Source organism: Rhincodon typus, chromosome 22 (genome assembly GCF_021869965.1).
Source record: "Rhincodon typus isolate 14 chromosome 22, sRhiTyp1.1, whole genome shotgun sequence".
Classification (NCBI taxonomy): domain Eukaryota; kingdom Metazoa; phylum Chordata; class Chondrichthyes; order Orectolobiformes; family Rhincodontidae; genus Rhincodon; species Rhincodon typus.
Genome location: NC_063353.1, coordinates 27,848,891 through 27,872,666, shown reverse-complemented (window position 1 = coordinate 27,872,666; position 23,776 = coordinate 27,848,891). Strand labels below are relative to the sequence as shown.

The 23,776-nt window shown below is 41.1% G+C and overlaps 2 protein-coding genes across 15 annotated transcripts in view; one reads left to right on the top strand and one right to left on the bottom strand.

Annotated features, from left to right (window-relative positions):
• LOC109913613 (guanine nucleotide-binding protein G(i) subunit alpha-1) overlaps positions 1 to 23,776 on the top strand; it is a 1,176,207-nt gene that overhangs the window by 432,944 nt on the left and 719,487 nt on the right. The gene's annotated exons all lie outside the window — the stretch shown is intronic.
• The window catches only part of magi2a (membrane associated guanylate kinase, WW and PDZ domain containing 2a), a 569,288-nt gene that overhangs the window by 132,393 nt on the left and 413,119 nt on the right, over positions 1 to 23,776 (bottom strand). For 10 of the 14 annotated variants that reach the window (XM_048610359.1, XM_048610360.1, XM_048610349.1 and 7 more), the window contains exons 5-7: positions 11,819 to 12,029; positions 11,467 to 11,546; positions 11,144 to 11,182 (exon numbers count right to left, since the gene is read on the bottom strand). In XM_048610359.1, coding sequence (XP_048466316.1) covers positions 11,144 to 11,182; positions 11,467 to 11,546; positions 11,819 to 12,029 — 330 coding nt within the window. The remainder of the gene's footprint in view (positions 1 to 11,143; positions 11,183 to 11,466; positions 11,547 to 11,818; positions 12,030 to 23,776) is intronic. The other 4 variants (XM_048610361.1, XM_048610362.1, XM_048610352.1 and 1 more) reach the window with 1 other exon arrangement.

Sequence of the window (23,776 nt, the reverse complement as noted above, 5' to 3'; positions counted from 1 at the left end):
CACAAGCATTCACTCCATCTACCTCTGATACTCAGTAACAGCAGTGTGTACTACGCACATAATGCTCTGCAGAAATTCACCAAGGCACCTTAAACAGTACCTCCAAACCCTCACCACTACAATCTAGAAGGACAAGGGCAGCAAATACATGGGAACATCACCATCTGCAACTTTCCCTTTAAATCACTCACCATCCTATTTTGGGAGTATTTCATTGCCATTCCTTCAATATTGCTCAATCAAAATTCTGGAATGTCCTTCTTAACAACATTATGAATATCCATATACCAAAAGGACTGCAGTGGTTTAAAAGGCAGCTGACCACAACCTTCTCAAGGGGATGGGCAATAAATGCTGGTCCAGCCAGTAGCACCGGCATCCCATCAATGAATTTGAATAAATTAATAATGTATGTAGGTAACACATTTCAGAAGAATCATTGACTATCATTTCTCTTCATTAACTATATATTTGATCACTTGGCAGCACTGATGTTTCATTTGATCTGTTCTGTTAAAGCTCAAATTTAATTTATCTTGAATTGAATCACTAAGAACATCATGTCATACAGATTCTTGATCAATTAATTGCACCAGTAAACCTTTTGAAATTGCCTGAAGTCAAAGCATTGTTGTACTAGTTTCCAAATTCTACAGAATCCTAAATTACACTGCACTGTTTATGTTAATGCCAAGCCAAAGAGATCCATATCAGTATAAACTGTGCAGTATGGAACAAGTAATGAACAGGATAATGCTATAATTTTCAAACAAATTCGTCCCTTAACAGATCAATAATATGAAGATTAGGCTGATGTTGAATTTTTGGAATTGTCCATCCAAGACAGCTGTGGAAGTTAATCCTTCAGCAGTTTTGAAGATAGAAATCAGCAGATTTCTGGAAAATAATGGCATCAAGGCATATGGGAATAGTCCCAGAAAGTGGCAATAAGTCATGAGCAGGCCTGGTGAGCTGAACAGCCTAAAAATGACAGCACTGAACCTGTTTTAAGTGACAGGAGCTATATTAGAAGTTAATGGCTTCACATTTTTCTATTGTATTTTCTTTATTATTTAATTTGTTATGACTTTTATGTTTTAGTGACACATTCCGGTCTAAAGGATCAATTCAAGGGGTGTTCTAGTGTTGTTCAATGCTAAATTTCATTATTGAAAAACATTTTTCAATTGACTAATACACTATTTAGGTTGGGCCAGACAGTTACTTTCTGACTGCTTTAATATGTATTCAACCAACATTATGGTGCATTTATTAATTGAATAAAAGATACACATTTTCATACATGCAGTTAACTCGTTGTGAGCTTAATGCAGTCAAGCATCCCAACATGTTATCATTAATTGGATAAAATCCATTAAAAAATACTTAAAACTGTAAGTTAAATAGAAATAAAAATTCACTGACTGTTTCATTCTTACCAATGAGCTATGGTAAACTGACTTTGCTAATATTTCATTTAAAAATAACAATCAATGCTACTCGTTATGTTCAAAACCATTTCCAATTAATTGGGCAGACTGCCAGCCGAAGTATTTTGTTAAGAAGCACAAAATGATTTGAAGAACCTTGAATACAGTGGTAAATATTTCAGAGACAACTGATAGCAATTCTGTTCACATTTTCAGTGCATGATTGGCAAACTTAAAAAAAACAGATTCAACCTTTTCCAATGGCATCACAGCAAATTATATCAACTTTGGAAGTTCTGATTTAAGCAAGTGTTGCTTATTTTATATTGAGTACATTACATGTATGGCAGTTTTGACAGTTTATTGTCTCAAGAGATAAATGTCACTTATAAACACATATATAAAACGTTGTCTTTACCATTTCTAAAATTCCATTAAACTTACTGGTCTCAGTGATTTGATAGTGGCATTAAAACATAAATGTTTCTCTGATGGTAGCATGAAATTATCGACCTGATTGAGTAAAAAGAATGGAAGGTCATGGACAAGCAAGGAGTTTACATGGCAGTCAGAGAAGTGAAGACCAATTCAATACTGACGTGAGATGAATGGAGGCCTAAGATCAGTTGTAATAACAATAAAGTAGAATATCAGAAAAATCTCACCATGATGTAATTGCAACAGTAATCATCCAGAGACACAAGTCATGTAAGTATGTAAATAGTTGGACAGAATCATATCAGGCTCTGAGTTCAATGGGCAATGGCACAATTGTGGTAAAATCCGGCAACAAGTGCAGTGAGGCCCATCCTGAAATTAAGATCATCTTGCTGCATCTTAGATTAATTTTTCAAGCAGCATAGTTACATTCGTAGTTTTCCAATCCAGAATCCAGTGAGCAGCCAATGCCTAAACCATAAGACCATAAAACGCAGGAGCAGAAGTAGGTTTCTCAGCCCACTGAGACTGCTCCACCATTCATTGGGATTGTAGCTGATCTGAAAATTCACAGCTCTCCTTTCCTGCCTTGTCCCCAAAATCCTTTTGTTGAGGCCATCTTGTCCTGCTGAGTTGCCTGCCTTTAGTCCCATTAGTTTGTCAAATACTTTGTTCTTCATTACAGAGAGTATTACAAGATCTTTCCTCCAATAAGCACTCTGCTTATCTGTTAACTTTGGGATGGTTATACTGCTCTCCACCATCAATACAATGCAAGTAATATTTTCGGTCATTCTCCTGTTCTCCATTATTAATGCCTAAGTTGCATTGTCTAAAGGTCCCATGCTTACTTTAGTTGCTTTCTTTCTTTTTATATATCCACAGATTTATCTTTCTTGCCAATTTATTTTCATTATCCATTTTCTCCTCTTCATTAGTTTTTTAGTCATCCATGCTGTTTTCCTAATAGATTCTCAATTCTCTGCCCGACCACTAGCTTTCACCAAAAGCAGAAATTGCTGGAAAATCTCAGCAGATCTGGCAGCATCTGTGCAGAGAAATCAGAGTTAACGTCTCAGGTCAATTGACTCTTCTTCAGAACTGATGGTAGCTAGAGCCACCTCCACCTATCATTTATTCTTCATCCTGCCCCCCATCCCAACTTCTGTATAAATATCAACTTTTTCCGAGCCACCATTGGACTCCGAGGACATCCACCCCTTTCCTTTGCTATTCCTTATTTCCAACCAAACTGATTCCAATTATGACCTATCGCATCTGTATCACTACTCACCACCACAATGATACTTTCCTTTATTAACAAAGCTATATCACCCTTTATACTTTCTGTCTATTCTTCCAGAATTTCAAATACCATTGAATATGGAGTCCCTATTCTTAGTCACCTTGCCACCATGTATCTGCAAGAGATATAAAGTCATATTCATTTTTTTTCTATTTGTGATATCAACCTGTCTCTCTGGTTACAAATGCTGCATGCGTTCAGATCATGAGATTTAATCTTTGACTTTTTAACCATTATTACTGTGAATATGATTTCTGCTCCACTTGTTTGCACGTGTTTTCTACACCTCATGTCACACTCTTCACTACCTTGATTTTTTTGAACTTCCCTTCAATGAACCCTTTCGTCCTCATCAATAATTAGTTTAAAAACCTACCTACAACTCCAATTATATAATTTTCCAGGACACTGGTCCCAAAATCGTTCAAATGAACCACAGAGCCAAGAGATTAGCTCTCTCTTTCCCCGGTATTGATGTCAGTATCCCTGAACTGGAACCCAAATCCCCCATGCCAATCTTTGAGTCATGCATTTACCTCTCTGATCTTATTTACCCTGTGCCAATTTGCACATGGCTCAGGTAAACATTAGAAGATTACATCTTTGTGGTTCTGCACTTTAATTAAGCTCAGAGTTGCTCATAATTCCTCTGCGGAACCTGTTTCTTAGTTCTATCTATGCTGTTGCTACCGATGTGGACCACAACAACTGGATCCTTCCCCTCCCACTACAAGTTTCTCTCCAGCCCAGAAGCAATGTCCTTAACCTAGGCACAGATAGGCAGTACGCCCTTAGGACTCTATGCCTTTGCTGCAGAGAACAGCATCTATTTCTCTAACTGTACTATCTCCTATTGCTAGGAATCTTTTCTTTCTCCACTTAATCAGCACTCAGGATCACCGTGATGTAGTCAGTTTGCTCATCCTCTCTTCAGTTTGTGCCTTTATCCACTGGCACAAGAACCATGTGCCTCTTGGCCAAGGGTACTGGCTGAGGCTCTAAGTTCTGGATCCCTATAACTACCTCACAGCTTCTTGTCCCTGACCATGGAGCAAATTTGATGCAATTAACCTAAGACTGTGACTGCATCCTGAGAGTGTCCAGGTACACATCCCCCTCCCTGATGTGTCACCGTATTCTCAACTTTGACCTTAGTTCGTCAACTCTGAGTCAATGTTCCTTGAGAAGCCAACACTAGTCGCAGATGTGGTCAGCGTGCATCACACTGATTTCCAGCAGTTCCCACATACTACAGCTACAACATATTGCCTGCCCAGTTATCTCTATTCTAGTTCATTTTAAAAGTGAATTTCTTAATTGTACTCTGTCTACAATAATGTCTCCTGACTTAAACTGCTTGGCCAATCAAATGAGCCACAGAAGTAATATCCACCTCTCCCCTGCCTGTTTTCCCTTAGCATCAAATTTTGGCTCTGACAGGTAGAAACATATTGAAAGGAGTCTCTGGACTGGTTTTCATCTCACCCCACTGCTGCCCGTCTCAAGCAAGTCCATTCTTCTCCTAATGAACCTGCTGTCCCTGTGCTCTCTCATGCTGTTTGAGGAGCTGCAAATGCTGCTCTCTTCCCCACTCTTGATGAAGCTTGTCCCTGTGCTCTCCATGCTGTTTCAGAAACACAGGGTCCTCCTCTCTTCAACTCATTTTACGTGCTGGTTACTGGGTCCTGCTCGCATGCTCTCCCGTTCAGAGGCCTCAAAGCTTTTAGGTTTGTTTCTCTAATTTCTGATCTCAGATAAACCTTATGGTCTACATGTGGTTCTGCTGTCACATCTTGGACTACAGGTAAATTCTCCATACTTCACTCCTACTCTGTCTGGTGTTATCTTTGATTTCTATACTTGTTTATCATCTTATATTTCCTTACTCCATAATTACTTTGTCATTGAATCACTTATTTCCTGAACATAATTACAGAAGTTTTAATTTTGTTCTTCTCCTGCTCTCCCTTTTCCTTTGGCTCTTGTTTGGAAAGCTGATCATCTCTCCTATCTTCTTGTTCTGATAAACAGCAGTTTGGGAATCCAAATATGTGACATCCATCCATTCCCCTTTAACCCAACTACAACGCCCACATCTAACCAGATACAGAAACTGCTTAGGTATGTCTTGAACACAAAAAGCAGGACAAATCTAAACAGACCAATTATTTTCCAATCATTCTACTCTTGATCATCAGTAAAGTGATGAAAGGGCCTTTGTTCAAATATGGATCAAGGTTCTGAACTTAAGACAGGAGGTGAAAGTGACACCATAGTAGAGATTCCTTATGAAATTGCCCCAGCCCCAATCATCTTCAGCTGCTTCACGAATGTCCTCTCCTCCATCACAAGGTCAGAAGTGGCAATGTTTGCTGATGATTGCACGTTCAGTATCATTCATGACTCCTCATATAACGATGCAGTTCATGCCCAAATGCAGCAAGATCAGGAATAAATCCAGACTTGGGTTCATAACTAGCAAGTAACATTCATGCCACACGTGTCACACGTGTCTCCAACAAGAGAGAATTTAACTACTGCGCCTTCCTATTCAATGGCATTATATTGCTACATTGCTCTCACCATACTGGGTGTTACTATTAACCTGAAGCTGAACTGGACCAGCCATAGAAACAGTGGTTACAAGAGAAGATCCAAGAAATCCTGCAATGAGTAAATCACCTCTCGGCTCCTTAATAGCTATTCACCATCTATAACACACTAATCAAGAATGTGATGGTATATATTCCCCACTTTCCCCAATGAGTTCAAGTCCAACAACAACATTCAAGTTTGACACTATTCAGGACAATGCAGCCCACTTGGTTGACACCACATCCTCAAATATTCTCTTTCTCCATCACTGATGCTTAGTAGCAGGACCACTTGTAAGATCCACTGCAGAAATTCACTAAGGCTCTTTAGGGCAGCAACTTCAAACCATAACAACTACCATCTAGAAGAATAAAGGCAGCAGATAGGTGAAAATAACACCACCTGCAAGTTATCATCCAAGCTGCACACCATCCTCAATTGGAAATATATTGCTGTTCCCTCACTGTCGCTGGGTCAAAATCCTGAAATTCCTTCCCTAAAAGTACGGTAAGTACACCTACACCAAATGGACTGCATCAGTTCAACCAGATAATTAACTTCTTAAGAACAACTGGGGATGGTCAATAAATGCTGGTCCAGTCAGTGAAGCCCACTTTCCCTGAATAAATCAAAAAATCCATCCTGCTTCTGACATTCTCAAAGCTAATAAATTTGTCAAATATGATTTGCTTTTCACAAATCATGTTGACTCTGTCAGACTGCATTCTGTTTTGTAAGTGTCCGAGTGTTCGAAGCCAATGTTTCCTTATTGTGAATTCTAGTGTTTACCCTCACAAAGATGTTGGCTTAACTGGCCTATAGCTTCCAGCCCTCTGTCTCCCTTAGTTTTGAGTTTTGATCATCTCCAGGGGTGCATAGCACATTGACACACATTGTTTAGGATCATTTGCAAAGAATAACGAAATATGAATGGCAACATACAATTATCTGCAACAATAAAACTAATGTACCACAAGATCGGTCTTGAATTTAAACAAGTGGAGAACAAAGACATTATTTGAGTAACCTAAGGAAGGACCCCATATTTAGAAGCACTGCACTTTGTACAAAACATGTTCACAATAATCATAAAAACAACCTTCTATTAAAAAAGTATTATTATTTTGCTACTATGTAATTGAAACTTATTAATTTTCTAGGGGCCAAGGAAAACATTTACATGCCAAATTCAACATTGAATAATATTGTACATTTCTGCTCTTTGTGTGCAATAACCAGAGAAATGATTTCTGCCGGTTGTGTGATTACAAAAATATCTTTCCATCCTGAATATCCAGCTGTGCAGTTATAAGCAGATAAATATTTTCAATTAGACTAGTTAGGTTACATAAAATTATAGAGCGGACACGATGCATTTTAATTTGGGTTACATAAAGAATTTTATGCGACTTAAATGATACCTTTTGTAATGTATGTAGAGGTAGCATGTAACAACAAAGCACTATAAGCCTCATGGAAATACAGCACTGTATCCTCAGCAGTGCCCACCTCTCTCCAAAGGTGTCAAAAGCATTGATTGACATCATGTGCCGCCTCTCTAAGGATACCCAGGCATGAACGTAACTGCGGAAGAGGGGCAGAGAGTCAGCAGATACAACCGCCACCGCCCACAGTCCGTTGCCTCGACAGACCCAGGATTAGACCCATGAGGAGGTCCTTCAATGTGCCACACCGCTCTCTGCACTGGATGCCCAAAGATCAGGAGTATAGGGCTGAAGTTCAACCAAAACCACAACAAAATATTTTTCAAGTAACTTAAAACAGGATACAATTGCCCACAACCCACACATTGGGTCTGCTTTTTTTTAAATGATAACTATGGTGATCACTCGAAGGTAGGAGACACAGGATGGTAGTAGAGGGTTGCTTTTCAGACTGGAGGCCTGTGACCAGCGGTGTGCCACAAGGATCGGTGCTGGGTGCACTGCTTTTTGTCATTTACATAAATGATTTGGATGTTAACATAGGAGGGATGGTTACTAAGTATGCAGATGACACCAAAATTGGTGGTGTAGTGGACAGCCAAGAAGGTTAGCTCAAAGTATTATGGGATGTTGATCAGATGGAGTTTAATTTAGTTAAATATGAGGTGCTGCATTTTGGAAAGGTAAATCAGGGCAGGACTCATACACTTAATGGTAAGGTCTTGGGACTGTTGCTGAACGAACAGACTTGGAGTGCAAGTTCATAGTTCCTTGAAATTAGAGTCAAAGGCAGACAGGATAGTGAAGGAGGCATTTGGTATGCTTGCTTTATTGGTCAGTGCGTTGAGTATAGGAGTTGGGAAGTCATGTTGCAGCTGTACAGGACATTGGTTTGGCCACTTTTTGAATACTGTGTTCAGTTCTGGTCTCCCTGCTATAGGAAGGATGTTGTGAAACTTGAGAGGGTTCAGAAAAGATTTACAAGGTAGTTGCCAGGGTTGGAGGGTTTGAGGTATAGGGAGAGGCTGAATAGGCTGGGGCTATCTTCCCTGGAGTGTTGGAGGCTGAAGGGTGATCTTATAGAAGTTTATAAAATCATGGGGGGCATAGATAGGGTGAATAGCCAAGGTCTTTTTCCCGGAGTAGCGGAGTCCAAAACTAGAGGGCATTGGTTTAAGGTGAGGGGAAAGTTTTGAAAGGGACCTAAGGGGTAACGTTTTCACGCAGAGGGTGGTGCATGTATGGAATGAGCTGCCACAGGAACTGGTGGAGGCTGGTACAATTACAACATTTAAAAGGCATCTGAATGGGTACACGAATAGGAAGGGTTTAAGAGGGATATGGGCAAATGGGACTTGATTAATTTAGGATATCTGGTTGACATGGACGAGTTGGACCGAAGGGTCTGTTTCCATGCTGTACAGTTCTATGACTCTATGACTTTACTTTTGAGACTAGCTTTATATTCCAGATCCATGGAATTACTTCAAACTCCACGAGCTACCATATCAGGACTTGAACCCAACCCCCTAGAGCATGGCCCTGGGCATTTCTGGATTGCTGATCCAGTAATGTTACCACTTACACCACTGTCACAACCCTGGGTCTGCTTTATACCCTTTTTTTTTGCCAATCAATATTTTCCTTCAGTGTATTTTTAACCTAAATGAGATGAATGCTTACCAATCAATTCCATGTTGGAGATATTTTTCCGAACCATCAGCATGACTTTTTTTTCATTTTTAACTACTAACCATCACCAGTCAGTCATCCATGTGGCCAACTGAATACTTCCATGCAAAGTCCTTTACCGGCAATGCAAACCATCAAAAGGAGAACGGGAGGTAGGGCAAGTGGGGCGGGGTTAAATCAAAATGAAGCTGGAGGGGATATACTGGGTCTGCTTTTTATTCCAACCAACCTGTTCAGAAATGCTATTACACAACACTGGAACTGGTGGGACTTGATCTCACTATGCCACAAGAGCCTGCAAGCAGGATTGGCCAAGTCTGGAGACTGAACCCATGACATTGGCATCATCAGCTTCATATTCTGACCATCTGAGCTAACCAGCCTGCTAGCTGTTTCCGAGTCTGTTTTCTAATCAACCTATGCAAAGGTGTTGGTACACACCTCTGTAGCAGGTGAAACTTGAACCGAAGTCTCCTGGCTCATAGATAGGGTCACTACTACTACACCACAACAGCTTTTTTGGTTCCACTCTATTTTTAATCGACCTGTTCAGACATGTTATGACACAGGTCTGGAGCAGGTGGGACTTGAACCCAAGCCTTCTGGTTCAGAGGTAGGGACATTGTCACTCAACCATAAAGGGTTCAAGTGATGAGTTCCAGCTGGGCAGGCTATTGCCTGTTACCATGGGAATTCATACTCAACAAGGTCTACCAGCAGATTAATTAATGATTTCCCATCGTCTTTGTAAGGATTATCACATGTCCCTGGAAACAAAAATCTTATTCTTTTATGGTAGGTATAAAAGATATACACCAGGGACTCTGAATAGCATAATCATCCAACCAACAGTTTATTAAATAATTATGATGGACAAAGTTCTTGAATAAAATATTTTACGTAATGAGTACTCAATGTAGAATCTCTCTTCGCATTGGGCAATTTTTAAAAAAATGAACAAATCATTTAAGAGAAATAAAGTTATATGCGATGCATTCAGTTGAAAAGACATATTAGAGCAATAAAAGCAAATCACCATTTCTGTTGTCACTGAATATAACGGAGAGATAATTTTAATTGATTACTTTGGGACTTCTGCTCATTGGTGGCACTGTGGTTGCTAAGGGAAATTTGTTTCAGTGGGCAGTTAAAAGAGACAACTACTGGATTTCAAACATTTGCTGTGTCTACTGTGTAGATTTTAGCAACAGCAATAATTTTTTAAAAAGTTTGCAAGTGCTGCAGTTCCAAACGCCGAAATATCAATACAAAAGTGCTAAAATGAACTCTGAGAAAATGAGTGACTGCATAGCTGAAAACAATGCTTTATTCTAAGACTACTTAAAATTTTCTGATCGTGAAAGCAAATTATTGTTTGCTACAAGCACTGCTCTTCTAGGGATACAGCAGGTTAATTTCACAGTGATAACCTATTTAGGAGTTATTAGCTTCTACATTAAACAACAAAGAATTGCAGATGCTAGAAATCTGAAACAAAGAAGAAATTGGTGGAGAAGTTCAGCAGGTCTGGCAGCATCCGTGTTCTCAGTTCTGAAGAAGGGCTATTGGACCTGCTCCTATGATGCTGCTTGGCCTGCTGTGTTCATCCAGCTCTGCACCTTGTTGTCTCAAATGTTGACCCTGCTTTCTCTCTACTGATGCTGGCAGATCTGCTGAGCAATTTCTGTTTTTTATATATTATACATATTTCACATAATAGGTTGGGATGAATTATACTAATTCCTCTGCAAATTCCGATAATTAAGAGCAATCTGTTCTAAGAGCAAATAAAAAAAATTTCTTTGACAACAATTGTATTTGGTAAATACAGACCTCAGATAAAATGAAAGCCTTGTCACAATAGTTGTTTTTTCACTGAAGACATCATTCATCTTTAATATTTTTTCTATGATAAACCCAAATGCTGATCAGCTTGGATTTTGTCAAAAAAAATGTATATTTGTTTCAGATACACCTTATACATTTTAGATGATTTGCTTTTCAACCCCAAAAGAAGTTTCACAATGTTGTACAGTATTAGTAACACTGACATTCCTTTCTTAATAGTAACTTAAAAACAATTTTTGTGATCGTTGTCATGAAATCAAAATAAATTTGTCAGAGAAAATGTAGGAATAGGATGGTAACGTTCTATACTAAAATGAAATAAGATGGCTATATGGAAAGATGCATTATCTTGGAAAATAAAACAAGAAAATTACTTAAAGTTACAGTACCTAACTTCTGTCCTGTGTTTCCAGATTGCAGCTTGTCTCCTTCAATTTTAAATCAGAAATACAAAATTAACATAGAAACCGTCTCTAAGGTACAGAAAAAGACAACCTCTGTTTCTACACTGCTGTAACTGACATCTTGGGGCAGGAGAAGTAAAAACAATTTGCAGCAAGCAGTGAAGGTCACTTGTGTGCAAGTCTTAGGTGCTCTCATTAACCATTATTCAGCAGCAAGATGCATTCTCCAGCTACCACATTGAAGAAAAAAACCAAACTTACAAAATAATAAATACACACATTAAGCAAAGAAATGCACTTTTACGTACCATCATCTTTACATTCTTCTGGAAGTTTTGCCTTTTTACCTAATCGTGGATCAAGCCAAGATGTTGTCTTGGTGTTATGGCTAAGAATAAAAAAAAACAGCTCATGCATTCCTTTTTAAAAAAAATTAATTAGTAATTCAAGTCAAATTGCAATCAATAGATTTGCCTACACAATCCAACTAGCTACAGAAGAAGTGCAGCAGAAACTGATTAAGAGAGTTGTAGCTTTGGCGAGTTCAGCTCTTTCAACTAGCTATATAATTTTAAGTTAAACTGAGACAAATGCTCCAAATCAAGTTCACTAAAAATGCCAATCTAGAAGTTTCATGAGAATTTGATTGAAATGCATTACTCGATAAAGTAGACTTCGCCTTTTTCTGTGTATGCCATCTCCCAGTTCTCAGGCAATGGGCCCAACTCATCACTATCTTCGACTCTGGTCTGCTTTTCTGAAACAGAATCTTCTTTTATTCCCTTTGTAAGGCCATAGACTGGTGCAGCACAAGAATGTGAGAAAATCTCATCTGAGGCATCAGTGCTTTTGTCTTCGTGTTCACCAGATTCTGTTGGAGGATACAGATAATCAGCCCAAGAAGAAATACCCACAAAGCAATCACCAAAGTAATCATCTAGCTTTGTTGGAGGTTATTCATCAGACAGAACCACAAATTTGGCACATTCAGAGTACTCATGTAATCTCAATTTAAAACTGAACAAAATAAACATTTCTTTATATAATCATGTAACTTAGAACACTGCTTTGTCCAAATTAGAGCCCACTAAAAAAATCATCAGTAATAATAAATAAGTAGACTTTAAAATCTAAATGAATATAATTAAAAATACATATTTAATCAAAATATGTAAAAGAAACCAGACAGTGATTTTAATGTCAAATGTATGCTGGTAAAACAATTTGTAGATTTGACAGTAGATGTTAAGAAAAATATGATTTTGAAACAAACTAAATTAACATTCAACTGCTCTAAAACACCCGATACCACAGTTATTCAAAATTTACGCTAAGCTACTCATCTTTAACTCTTTGGGAATATGTTCCAAAAGAAACACGGACCTTCTTTTGTTTTATTTGGAAATGACTCAGTATTAGAATTCTATAGTTCTATTTACCCAGATGCTTCATTTTAAAAATTGAGTAAAACAAACTCTAAAAGTGGCACAATTCCATTTAACTATTCATTTTCCCTTTCTGTGTGAGCTTGCTGCACCATTTTCTCATTCCATCAGTTCAAAAGGTTTTGTGTTTACTTGCTTGACCAGATGCCTTAACTTCCTGCAACATATGTTTCTTATGAATTTGGTGCTAATTAGGGATGCTTGGCTTTCTTCCAAATCAGCGTACACATTCCAAACAAAAATAAAAGACGGGCATAAATAACAAGCCTCCAAGCTGATATAACATATTCACCCCAACCTGGATGCAAAGGTAGGGGCAAAATAGAAAAGAGAGCCAATAAAAAGGGAAAGATTCCTAGGCTTGGATTTTGCAGTTATAATGACAGCGAAACCAGCAGTGTTTTCCATCACTACTCCTATGAAATTAACAATCACTTCTGGAGTCTGCATATGTTTAATTATATCCTGAACTACAGATGTTGCTATCAGTGATGCCATACTTCTTTATTAGGTGTGCTTTTAAATTCTCACTCAAGTAGAAATCAATGCTCTGATGAGAACTTGCTCTTTTACACTATCACTCTTGCTGTAAACACCCTGATGAAGTTACTCCTTGTTGAATGAGGTGTAACTGTGATTTTGACAGAATACTAAGTTAATGACTACTGCTGAAAAATCTTTTTCTCTGAAAAACTAACCTTGTGTCGGTGGAATATCAAATTTCTCCATTAACAATAACACTACATATTTTGAATTTTTAAAAATCTTACATATAACAATCTTCTACCCTAATCCCATGTGTATGTTCCAATCACTTATTTCACATCTCTGTAGAGTTTAATTAAATGAAGAAAAATAAAAAATAGTCAGTGCATTTATTTCTTGGTTTATTCACTGTGAAAATACTTTGGTTGCATACCCTATTTGATGACATAACCCTTGCTGAATGTTGAAGCTCTCCTTAAGTTGACACCATAAAAAAATTAATTACTGGAAAGAAGAATTCTAGGCCACAGAAGTTTAGTTTCACTGTTGATTGCAAAATTCAGGCTCTTAATCATAGAATCCCTACAATGTGCAAAGAGGCCATTCAGCAAGTCCACACCAACCCCTCAAAGAGCATCCCACCCACATCCAGCTCCTCACCCAATCCCTGTAACCGCACATTTACCAAGGTTAACCCACCTAGTGTACACATCCCTAAACACTAGAGACAATTTTAGTCAGGTCAATCCACCTAATCTGCACATCTTTGGACTGTGGAAGGAAACCAGAGCACCCAGAGGAAACCCATGTAGACACACAGAGAATGTGAAAACTCCAAACAGTTACCCAAGGCTGGAATCAAACCCGGGCGCTTGGAGCTCTGAAACAGCAGTTAACCACTGAGCCACTGCGCTGCCACAAGTCAGATATTTATTTCAATGTATGAAGGTAACAAGAGCTAACAGCTCAAAATAGTCCTGAAAATAAATCATTTGCTAAATGCAAAGAAAGAGTTAAAAATCGAAATTTGACAGGACTGGGCCTTTGCATAACTTAAACTACTGACACGTCCTATGGTTAATTTTTTTATTGCAAAGTCTAAACCTAACATGCACAGATGTTACAGAGGGTGTAGAGAGTACGATGGCTTGATGTATTATTTGTGGGTATGCCTCCCTCTCACTGAAATGCACATTTTTGCCCATTGGAACAGGTTGTGACATTCTGGTATGTTATGAAATTCTAATACCCGAGTCAAAAATATTCTACTGGAAAGGCTACTCCATTTCAGAGTGAACATAATTGAATGCAGTTGTAGGGACATCCATGTAAAATTATGGAATTTGGGGGTTTTGCTGAAAATCTAACATCAATTTTTAAACTGAAACTTTTGACAACATGAATTGGCAATATTTCCAACCCGAAGTTCATTGTATATTCACAATACAAAACTAATTCACTATTCCACTGGACTTGTACCAAGAACCTGTATTGGCTCACCTGAATTATGTGATAGGTTACCCACATTGAGAGCATAACAATCAAACAATTTCAAATTAATGTTATTAATTTTTATGTTCTATCAGAGGGTTATAGCAGTGATGTGATTTCACCAAGACGTTGCCAATTAAGGGAGATTATAGCTTGTTAAATGCATCATTACCTCCACAATTCACTTAATTAATATTCAATTTCCTATCTTACCAAAATAGCCGAACAAGCGAGAAGTCATGAATTTTTTACATGGAAGTCAAAGCAAATACCTGACCACATCAGTTCACCTCTGGGTGCAAGCAGCATCCATGTTGCTCAGGACCTCAGGACACGATCCATGGCCACCAGCTACATGCACCACTCGTCCATGGAGATTGGCATTTGACATCTTCCAACTTGTTACGACTATCATGCATTTCTCTGCTTCATTTGACATCTTCCAACTTCTTATGACTATCATGCATTTCTCTGCGCCACTCATGAAACACAGACATGCATTACAAGGCACACCAGCACCTAGACCTGAAAGGCTGCTGCAAGGACACCTAGTGTGCACGAACAGGCATCCAGCTCATGGATTGAACATGGCTACACCTCTGGTCTGCTCATTTGCTCCCTTTGCGCTTACTCACTTAGTACCAACGGCAAGCTTGCAGTATCCCTGTCTTGTCTTGCCTTGCCATGCCACACCTGTTAGCATGCTGATGCCTCATCCAGAGCAAAAGCTACAAGGACCGATGTATTTATGTGTTTTTTTTGCACAGGCTGAGTCAGGCTGCTCGTCAGCAGGGATCTGTATGATGAGAGGACATATTGTTGTATGGTCAACAAAAATGTCAATCTGATTCCACCACTTGTGCTATCTGCCTGCATGGTAAACACACTACATGTTTATTCAACCAGATGACCATGTCAGCAAGCGCATGGGGGCTAGTCCTCATGCCAATCAATACAGGGCAGGGGCATGGAGTCCTAGTATGGTCAGTCATAGGCACAGTCCGCAGAGCCCAGGGGCTTGGCCATTGTCAGTCGTCCACTTGGTATGCTCATGGTGAGAGGAACTGTTCCAGTACAGTCCAGGGAGTGTTCGCAGAAACATACAAAACAGTGACATCAATCACCTCAACCTCTCCCCCACAGAACGTGCAGCCCTCTGCTCCCTCTGCTCCAACCCTAACCTCACAATAAAACCTGCAAACAAGGGAGGCGCAGTTGTGGTATGGCGCACTGACCTCTACATTGCCGAGGCCAGGCGCCAACTATCTGACACCTCCTCCTACCACCCCCTTGATCAGGACCCCACCCCTGACCACGAAAACATCATCTCCCAGACCATCCATAACCTCATCACCTCAGGTGACCTCCCACCCACAGCCTCCAACCTCATCATTCCCCACCCCCGCACCGTCCATTTCTATATCCTTCCTAAAACCCATAAACCCGACTATCCTGGTCGACCCACTGTCTCTGCCTGCTCCTGCCCCACCGAACTTATCTCAACTCCATTTTCTCCTCCCTGGTCCAGGAACTCCCCACCTACGTCCATGACACCACCCATGCCCTCCACCTCCTCCAACACGTCCGATTCCCTGGCCCTCAACACCTCATCTTCACCATACATACTTGCATTCCCCATGCAGATGGCCTAAAAGCCTTCCGTTTCTTCCTCTCCCGCAGGCCCGACCAGTCCCCCTCACCGAACTCGTCCTTATCCTTAACAACTTCTCCTTCAACTCCTCCCACTTCCTACAGATGAAAGGCGTGGCCATCGGTACCAGCATGGGCCCAAGCTATGCCTGTCTCTTTGTAGGATACATGGAACAGTCCCTCTTCTGCAGCTACACTGGCACCATTCCCCACCTCTTCCTCCGTTACGAGGAGCTCGAACAGTTCATCCACTTTACTATCACCTTCCATCCCAACCTTAAGTTCACGTGGAGCATCTTGGATACCTCTCTCTCCTTCTTGGACCCCTCTGTCTCCATCTCTGTTAACCACCTGGAACCTGATATCTATTTCAAGCCCACCGACTCCCACAGCTACCTCCTCTCACCACCTTCCTGCAAGAATGCGATCCCGTACTCCCAATTCCTCCGCCTCTGCCGCATCTGCTCCCAAGATGAGGCGTTCCACTCCCAGACATCCCAGATGTCCTCGTTTAGCAAGGACCGCAATTTGCCCCACACAGTGGTTGAAAACGCCCTCGACCGCATCTCTTGTGTTTCCCACACCTCAGCCCTCACACCCCCTCCCCGCAATAACAACAAAGACAGAATTCCCCTCGTCCTCACGTATCACCCCATCAACCTCTGGATTCAATGCATCATTCTCCGCCACTTCCGCCACCTGCAATTTGACCCCACTACCAAGGATATATTTCCCTCCCCACCCTTATCTGCCTTCCGGAGGGACCGCTCTCTCCGTGACCCCCTCGTCCACTCCACGCTCCCCACTAGCCCCACCACCCCCGACACCTTTCCCTGCAACTGCAGGAGGTGCTACACCTGCCCCTAAACCACCCCCCTACCTCCGAACCAGGCCCCAACAAAACCTTCCACATTAAACAGATGTTCGCCTGCACATCTGCTAATGTGGTACATTGTATCCGCTGTTCCCGACGTGGCTTCCTCTACATCGAGGAAACCAAGCGGAGGCTTGGAGACCGCTCTTTGGAACACCTACGCTCGGTTCGTGACAAACGACAACACCTCCCAGTCGCAAACCACTTCAACTCTCCCTCCCACTCCTTGGACGACATGTTCATCCTGGGCCTCCTCCAGTGCCACAACAATGCCACCCAAAGGCTGGAGGGAACAGCACCTCATATTCCGCCTGGGAACCCTGCAGCCCAATGGTCTCAATATGGACTTCACAAGCTTCAAAATCTCCCCACCCCCAACCTCATCCCAAGACCAGCCCCTCTTGTCCCCACCTCCTTGGCCTGTCCGTCTTTTCTCCCAACTATCTGCGCCTCCCACCTCACTGACCAACCCCCACCCCCACTTTCTCCCTCCTTGCCTCATCCCTGCCTCCTTGACCTGTCCGTCTTCCCTCCCACCTACCCGCCCCTCTCTCCTCACTGACCAACCCCCATCCCAACTCCCTACCTATACTCACCTTTACTGGTTTCATCCTCGCCTCCTTGTCCGTCTTCTCTCCACCTATCTGCTCCTCTATCCACCTTCCATCATCGTCCCCCTCTATTTATTTCAGAGCCCCCTTCCCCTCCCCCATTTCTGAAGAAGGGTCCAGACCCGAAACGTCAGCTTTCCTGCTCCCCTGATGCTGCCTGCTGTGTTCCTCCAGCTCCACACCTTGTTATCTCAGACTGCAGCATCGGCAGTTCCAACTATCTCTCAGTATTAAGAGTAGGCCATTTGGCCATTCGAGCCTGCTGTGCCATTCATTATAACCATGGCTCATTATCTAACTCAATAATCTGTGACCTGAAGGTGGGGTGTGAGGAGAGGGGAGGTGTAAAAGTAGGTGAACATTGATTGATTGATTGAATTATTGATTGATTAATTTATTGTCATGTACCAAAATACAGTGAAAAGCTTTGTTTATGAACGGTACAGGCAGATCATAGTAAGCAAAGGATGTACAGATCAAAAAGACTTAGACCATACACAACAAGAACTAGGAGTAGGAGTAGGCCGTCTGGCCCTTCGAGCCTGCTCCACCATTCAATAAGATCATGGCTGATCTTTTCGTGGACTCGGATCCACTTACCCGCGTTCTCACCGTATCCCTTAATTTCTTTATTGTTCAAAAAAAATCTACCTTTTTTTTTAAAAAGCGTTTACTGAAGCAGCGTCAACTACTTCACTGGGCAAGGAATTCCATAGATTAACAACCCTCTGGGTGAAGAAATTCCTTCTCAGTTCAGTCCTAAATCTGCTCCCTCTAATCTTGAGGCTATGCCCTTTTGAACTAGCTTCACCTGCTAGTGGAAACATCCTCTCTACTTCTATCTTATCTATTCCCTTCATAATTTTATATGTTTCTATAAGATCCTCCCTCAATCTTCTGAATTCCAATGAATATAATCCCAATCTACTCAGTCTCTCCTCATAAGCCAACCCCCTCAACTCCGGAATCAACCAAGTGAACCTCTTTTGCACCCCCTCCAGTGCCAGTACATCCTTTCTCAAGTAAGGAGACCAAAACTGCACACAGTACTCTTAGGTGTGGCCTCACCAGCACCTTGTACAGCTGCAACATAACCTCTCTGCTTTTAATTTCAATCCCTTTAGCAATGAAGGACAAAATTCCATTTGCCTACCTAATTACTTGTTGTACTTGCAGACCTACCTTCTGTGATTCATGCACAAGGACACCCAGGTCCCTCTGCATAGCAGCATGCTGCAAATTTTTACCATTCAAGTAACAATCCTTTTTACTATTACTCCTACCAAAATGTATGACTTCACATTTATTTACATTCTATTCCATCTGCCAGACCTTTGCCCGCTCACTCAATGTATCTATGTTCCTCTGCAAAGTTTCACAGTCCTCTGCACACTTTGCTTTGCCACTCATCTTAGTGTCATCTGCAAACTTTGACACCCTACACGTGGTCCCCAGCTCCAAGTCATCTATATAAATTGTAAGTAATTGCGGTCCAAACACCGATCCCTGAGGCACACCACTAGTCACTGACTGCCAGCTAGAATAGCACTCATTTATCCCCACTCTTTGCTTCCTGTTAGTCAACCAATCCTCTATCCATGTTAATACTTTACCCTTAATGCCATGCATCCTTATCTTATGCAGTAGCCTCTTGTGCGGCACCTTGTCAAAGGCCTTTTGGAAGTCTGGGTACACCACATCCACTGGGTCCCCATTGTCCACCTCGCTCGTAATGTCTTCATAGAATTCCAAAAGATTTGTCAAGCATGACCTGCCCTTCATGAACCCATGCTGCGTCTGCCCAACGGGACAATTTCTATCAAGATGCCTTGCTATTTCTTCCTTGAGAAAAGACTCAAGCATCTTCCCCACTAGAGGTTAAGCTAACCGGTCTATAATTCCCCATCTTTTCTCTACTTCCCTTTTTAAACAGTGGCGTCACATTTGCTGTTTTCCAATCTGCTGGGACTGCCCCCGAGTCCAGCGAATTTTGGAAAATTACCGCCAGCGCACCTGCTGTTTCTCCCGCCATCTCTTTTAGTACCCTGGGATGCATTCCATCAGGGCCAGGAGACTTATCAATCCTTAGCTCCATTAGCTTGCCCAACACCATCTCTTCCGTAATTACGATTGTTTCCAGGTCCTCACCTACCTTCGTCTCTTTGTCTATTACTGGCATGTTATTAGTGTCCTCCACTGTGAAGACTGATACAAAATACCTGTTCAATGCCTCGGCCATTTCATCATATCCTATAACTAAATTCCCCTTCTCATGCTCTAAAGGGCCAACGTTTACTTTAGCCACTCTTTTTCGTTTTATATATTTATAGAAACTGTTGCTATCTGTCTTTATATTCTGTGCTAGTTTTTTCTCATGTTCTATCTTACTTTTCTTTATAGCTCTTTTTGTGGCTTTCTGTTGACCTTTAAAGTTTTCCCAATCTTCTAGTTTCATGCTGTTTTTGGCCACTTTGTATGCCTTCTCTTTCAATTTGATAGCCTCCCTTATTTCTTTAGACACCCATGGCAGATTACCCCTTTTCTTACAGTCCTTCCTTTTCATTGGAATATACTTTTGCTAAGCACTTTGAAAGATTGCTTTGAAAGTCCTCCACTGCTCGTCAACTGTCCCACCATAAAATCTTTGTATCCAGTTTACTTTAGCCAAGTCCTCCCTCATTCTATTGTAGTTCCCCTTGTTCAAGCACAGGACCCTTGTATTGGATTTTATCTTCACACTCTCCATCTGTATTCTAAATTCAACCATACTGTGATCACTCCTTCCAAGAGGATCCCTAACTATGAGGTCATTAATTATTCCTGTCTCATTACACAGGACCAGGTCTAGGATAGCTTGCTCCCTCGTCGGTTCCATTACATACTGTTCAAGAAAACTATCACGGATACACTCAACGAACTCCTCCTCAAGACTACCCTGACCGAGCTGGTTTGACCAATCTACATGTAGGTTAAAATCCCCCATGATAATTGCTGTACCATTTTTACAGGTATTAGTTATTTCTTTGTTTATTGCCCGTCCCAATGTGAGGTTATTATTTGGTGGCCTATAGACTACGCCTATCAGTGACTTCTTCCTCTTAGAATTTCTAATTTCCACCCAAATGGATTCAACCTCATTCTCCATAGAACTATATTCGTCTCTCAGCACCGCCCTGATGGCATCCTTGAATATCAGAGCTACACCACCTCCCTTACCTTCCTGTCTGTCCTTCCGAATAGTCTGGTACCCTTGGATATTTAACTCCCAGTCGTGACCATCCTGTAACCATGTCTCCGTAATGGCTACCAAATCATATTCATTCGCGATGATTTGTGCCGTTAACTCATCAACCTTGTTACGAATGCTACGAGCATTCAGGTAAAGTGCCTTTATGCTCGCTTTCTTACCCTCATGATTTCCAACATCTCTAATAATATCTCCTGAGTTATCCTTCCTTTTTGCTTCTTTCATGGTCTGCCTTGAACTTAAACCCTCCTGCACACATGCTAACCTGTTGCTTACGTTTTTATTTACCATCATACTCCCTGTCGTTTTCCCTTTCCCTTCCCTCCTACTCACCAGTTTAAAGTCCTAGTGACCACCCTATTTATCCTTTTCGCAAGAACACTGGTTCCAGATCGGTTCAGGTGGAGACCGACCTATCGGTACAGATCCCTCCGGTTCCAAAACTGATGCCAATGGCCCATGAAATGGAACCCCTCTTTCCCACACCACTCCCTTCGCCACGTGTTTACTTCCCTAATTTTCTTATCCCTAAGCCAATTTGCACGTGGCTCGGGCAGCATAGGTTAGAGAGAGTACAGTACAGACAGAGGCATATAGGTTACATTGCACAGGGTGTGCACTAGGCGAGATCAAGGTTAGCAAGATCAGCATTACTTGAGACTAAAGAGTCCATTCATCAGTCTGATAATGGCCAGGATGATGCTGTTCCTGAATCTGCTCGTGCAAGGAGTGGATAAAGGTCAGTCTGGAGATTCAATAACTGCTAGTTGAGATCACTGGGACTCTTTTTTGTTTACAAGTTTCATTCTTTTTAAAAAATATTCCACTTTTCTATTCACCTTGGGCTACTGTCTGTGCGAAGTTTGCACGTTCGCCCTGTGTCAGCATGGGTTTCCACCGGTTGCTCCGGTTTCCTCCCACAGTTCAAAGATGTGCAAGTTAGGTGGATTGGCCATGCTAAATTACCCATAGTGTTCAGGGATGTGTAGGATAGGTTGGTTAGCCTACAGGGTTACGGGGATAGAGCAGGAGGATGGGTCTGGGTGGGATGCTCTTCGGAGGGTTGATGTGGACTTGTTGGGCCGAATGGCATGTTTCCACACTGTAAGGACTCTAAGAATTCTAAAAAGAAGACCATAGTGAAAAACATCACACTTCCCAATATTGCAATCAATTTGCCAGCTTGTTTTCTAATTACTTAACCTGTCTATATCACTTTGGAGCATCTTTGTGACCACCTCATAGTCTAAATTTCCTCCTAGTTCTGTATCATCATAAACATATGTATATCACCTCCTGTCTCTTTGTCTAAAACATTAATATAGAATGTGAATAGATGAGGCATCCGCAGACGCTTGTGCTACTAGTAACAGCCCACCAAACTGAATCTCAGCTATTCCTGCTTTCTGCTTCCTATCTGTTAACCAATCTTCTATTCACACTACCATATCCTTCACCTTCCTCCTCCAAACTCTATGAGCTCTTAACTCATGCACAAACCTTTTGTGTTGTACGTTATCAAACACCTTTTGGATATACAAGTAGTCTACATCTACTAGTTCCCTTCTATTTGCTCTGCTATGTACATTTTCAAAAAAACTCTAATAAATTTGTCAAACAAGATTTCACTTTCGTAAAACCATGCTGATTGATTCTAATCAATAATATTTTGCTTTCCAAATGATATTAGAAGAAATTAAGACTTCTTTGATCGCACTTCCAACTGACCTTTAGTTCCTTACTTTCCCTCTCCTTTATTTCTTGAATAGTGGTGCTACTTTTGCTTCCATTCTTCTAGAAACCTTTCAGAATCTAGAGAATTTTGCAAAATCATAGCCACACATCAACTATCTCTGCACTCCTCTTTTCAGAATATGAGAATGTAAGCCATCAGGTCCTGGGAATCTGTGAGACCTCACATTTCTCAATGGATTTTGATTGTTTTAATGTGGTCAAAGCTACCTCAGTGTGAGCAAGCAAACAAACAAACAAACTGAAAATAGATTGTGAAATTACAGAACACACCAGATGCTATAATTCGATCTTAAACAGGTCAACAATTCACAGTACAGTTGTAAAATTCAAAATGTGAATTGCTGTGTAATTTTAAAGATAACACATGCTCCAAAAACATCCCCATTATATCTATCCTCAAAGGCATTCACATTATTGCAAAAACGTTCACAAGACCCCCTTTGAGGATGATAAACTTTCCTGTAAGACAAGCACACAGTGTCTACAAGTTGGTTTTTCCATGGTAAACAGCTTTCACAGCTGTATTAAGCAGCTTTCTTGTTACATGTAGCTTATTTCAGTACAAACAAGTGCACACACCCTTCTCTGTGGAAGGGGAAATTTAACTTTCGAAGAAAGTTAAAGCACAACACCAGCAGGGCAGCCAGGATGCCTGAATCATTTGGGTCAGCTGCACATAAATGCTTCTGACACTCAGTCAGCGTCTCACTGTAGCTTGGCAGCTACATGAATGTTATTTTGGTATATGCGAACAGTAGGGGATGATGGTGGGGCACAATCTCAGAATATAGCTAGATCTATTAGTAAATTAGAGATCTTTTATGGACCCAGGTAGTAGATTCTTGCTTATCCTAGTTCTACAAAATTCTTCCTTCAACAATTCTGACATTGTCTTGCATGGCCACCAGTGGTCCATTCAGGACTAGAAATAGAAGGAACTGCAGATGCTGGAGAATCTGAGATAACAAGGTGTACAGCTGGATGAACACAGCAGGCCAAGCAGCATCAGAGGAGCAGGAAAGCTGACGTTTCGGGCCTAGACCCTTCTTCAGAAATGGG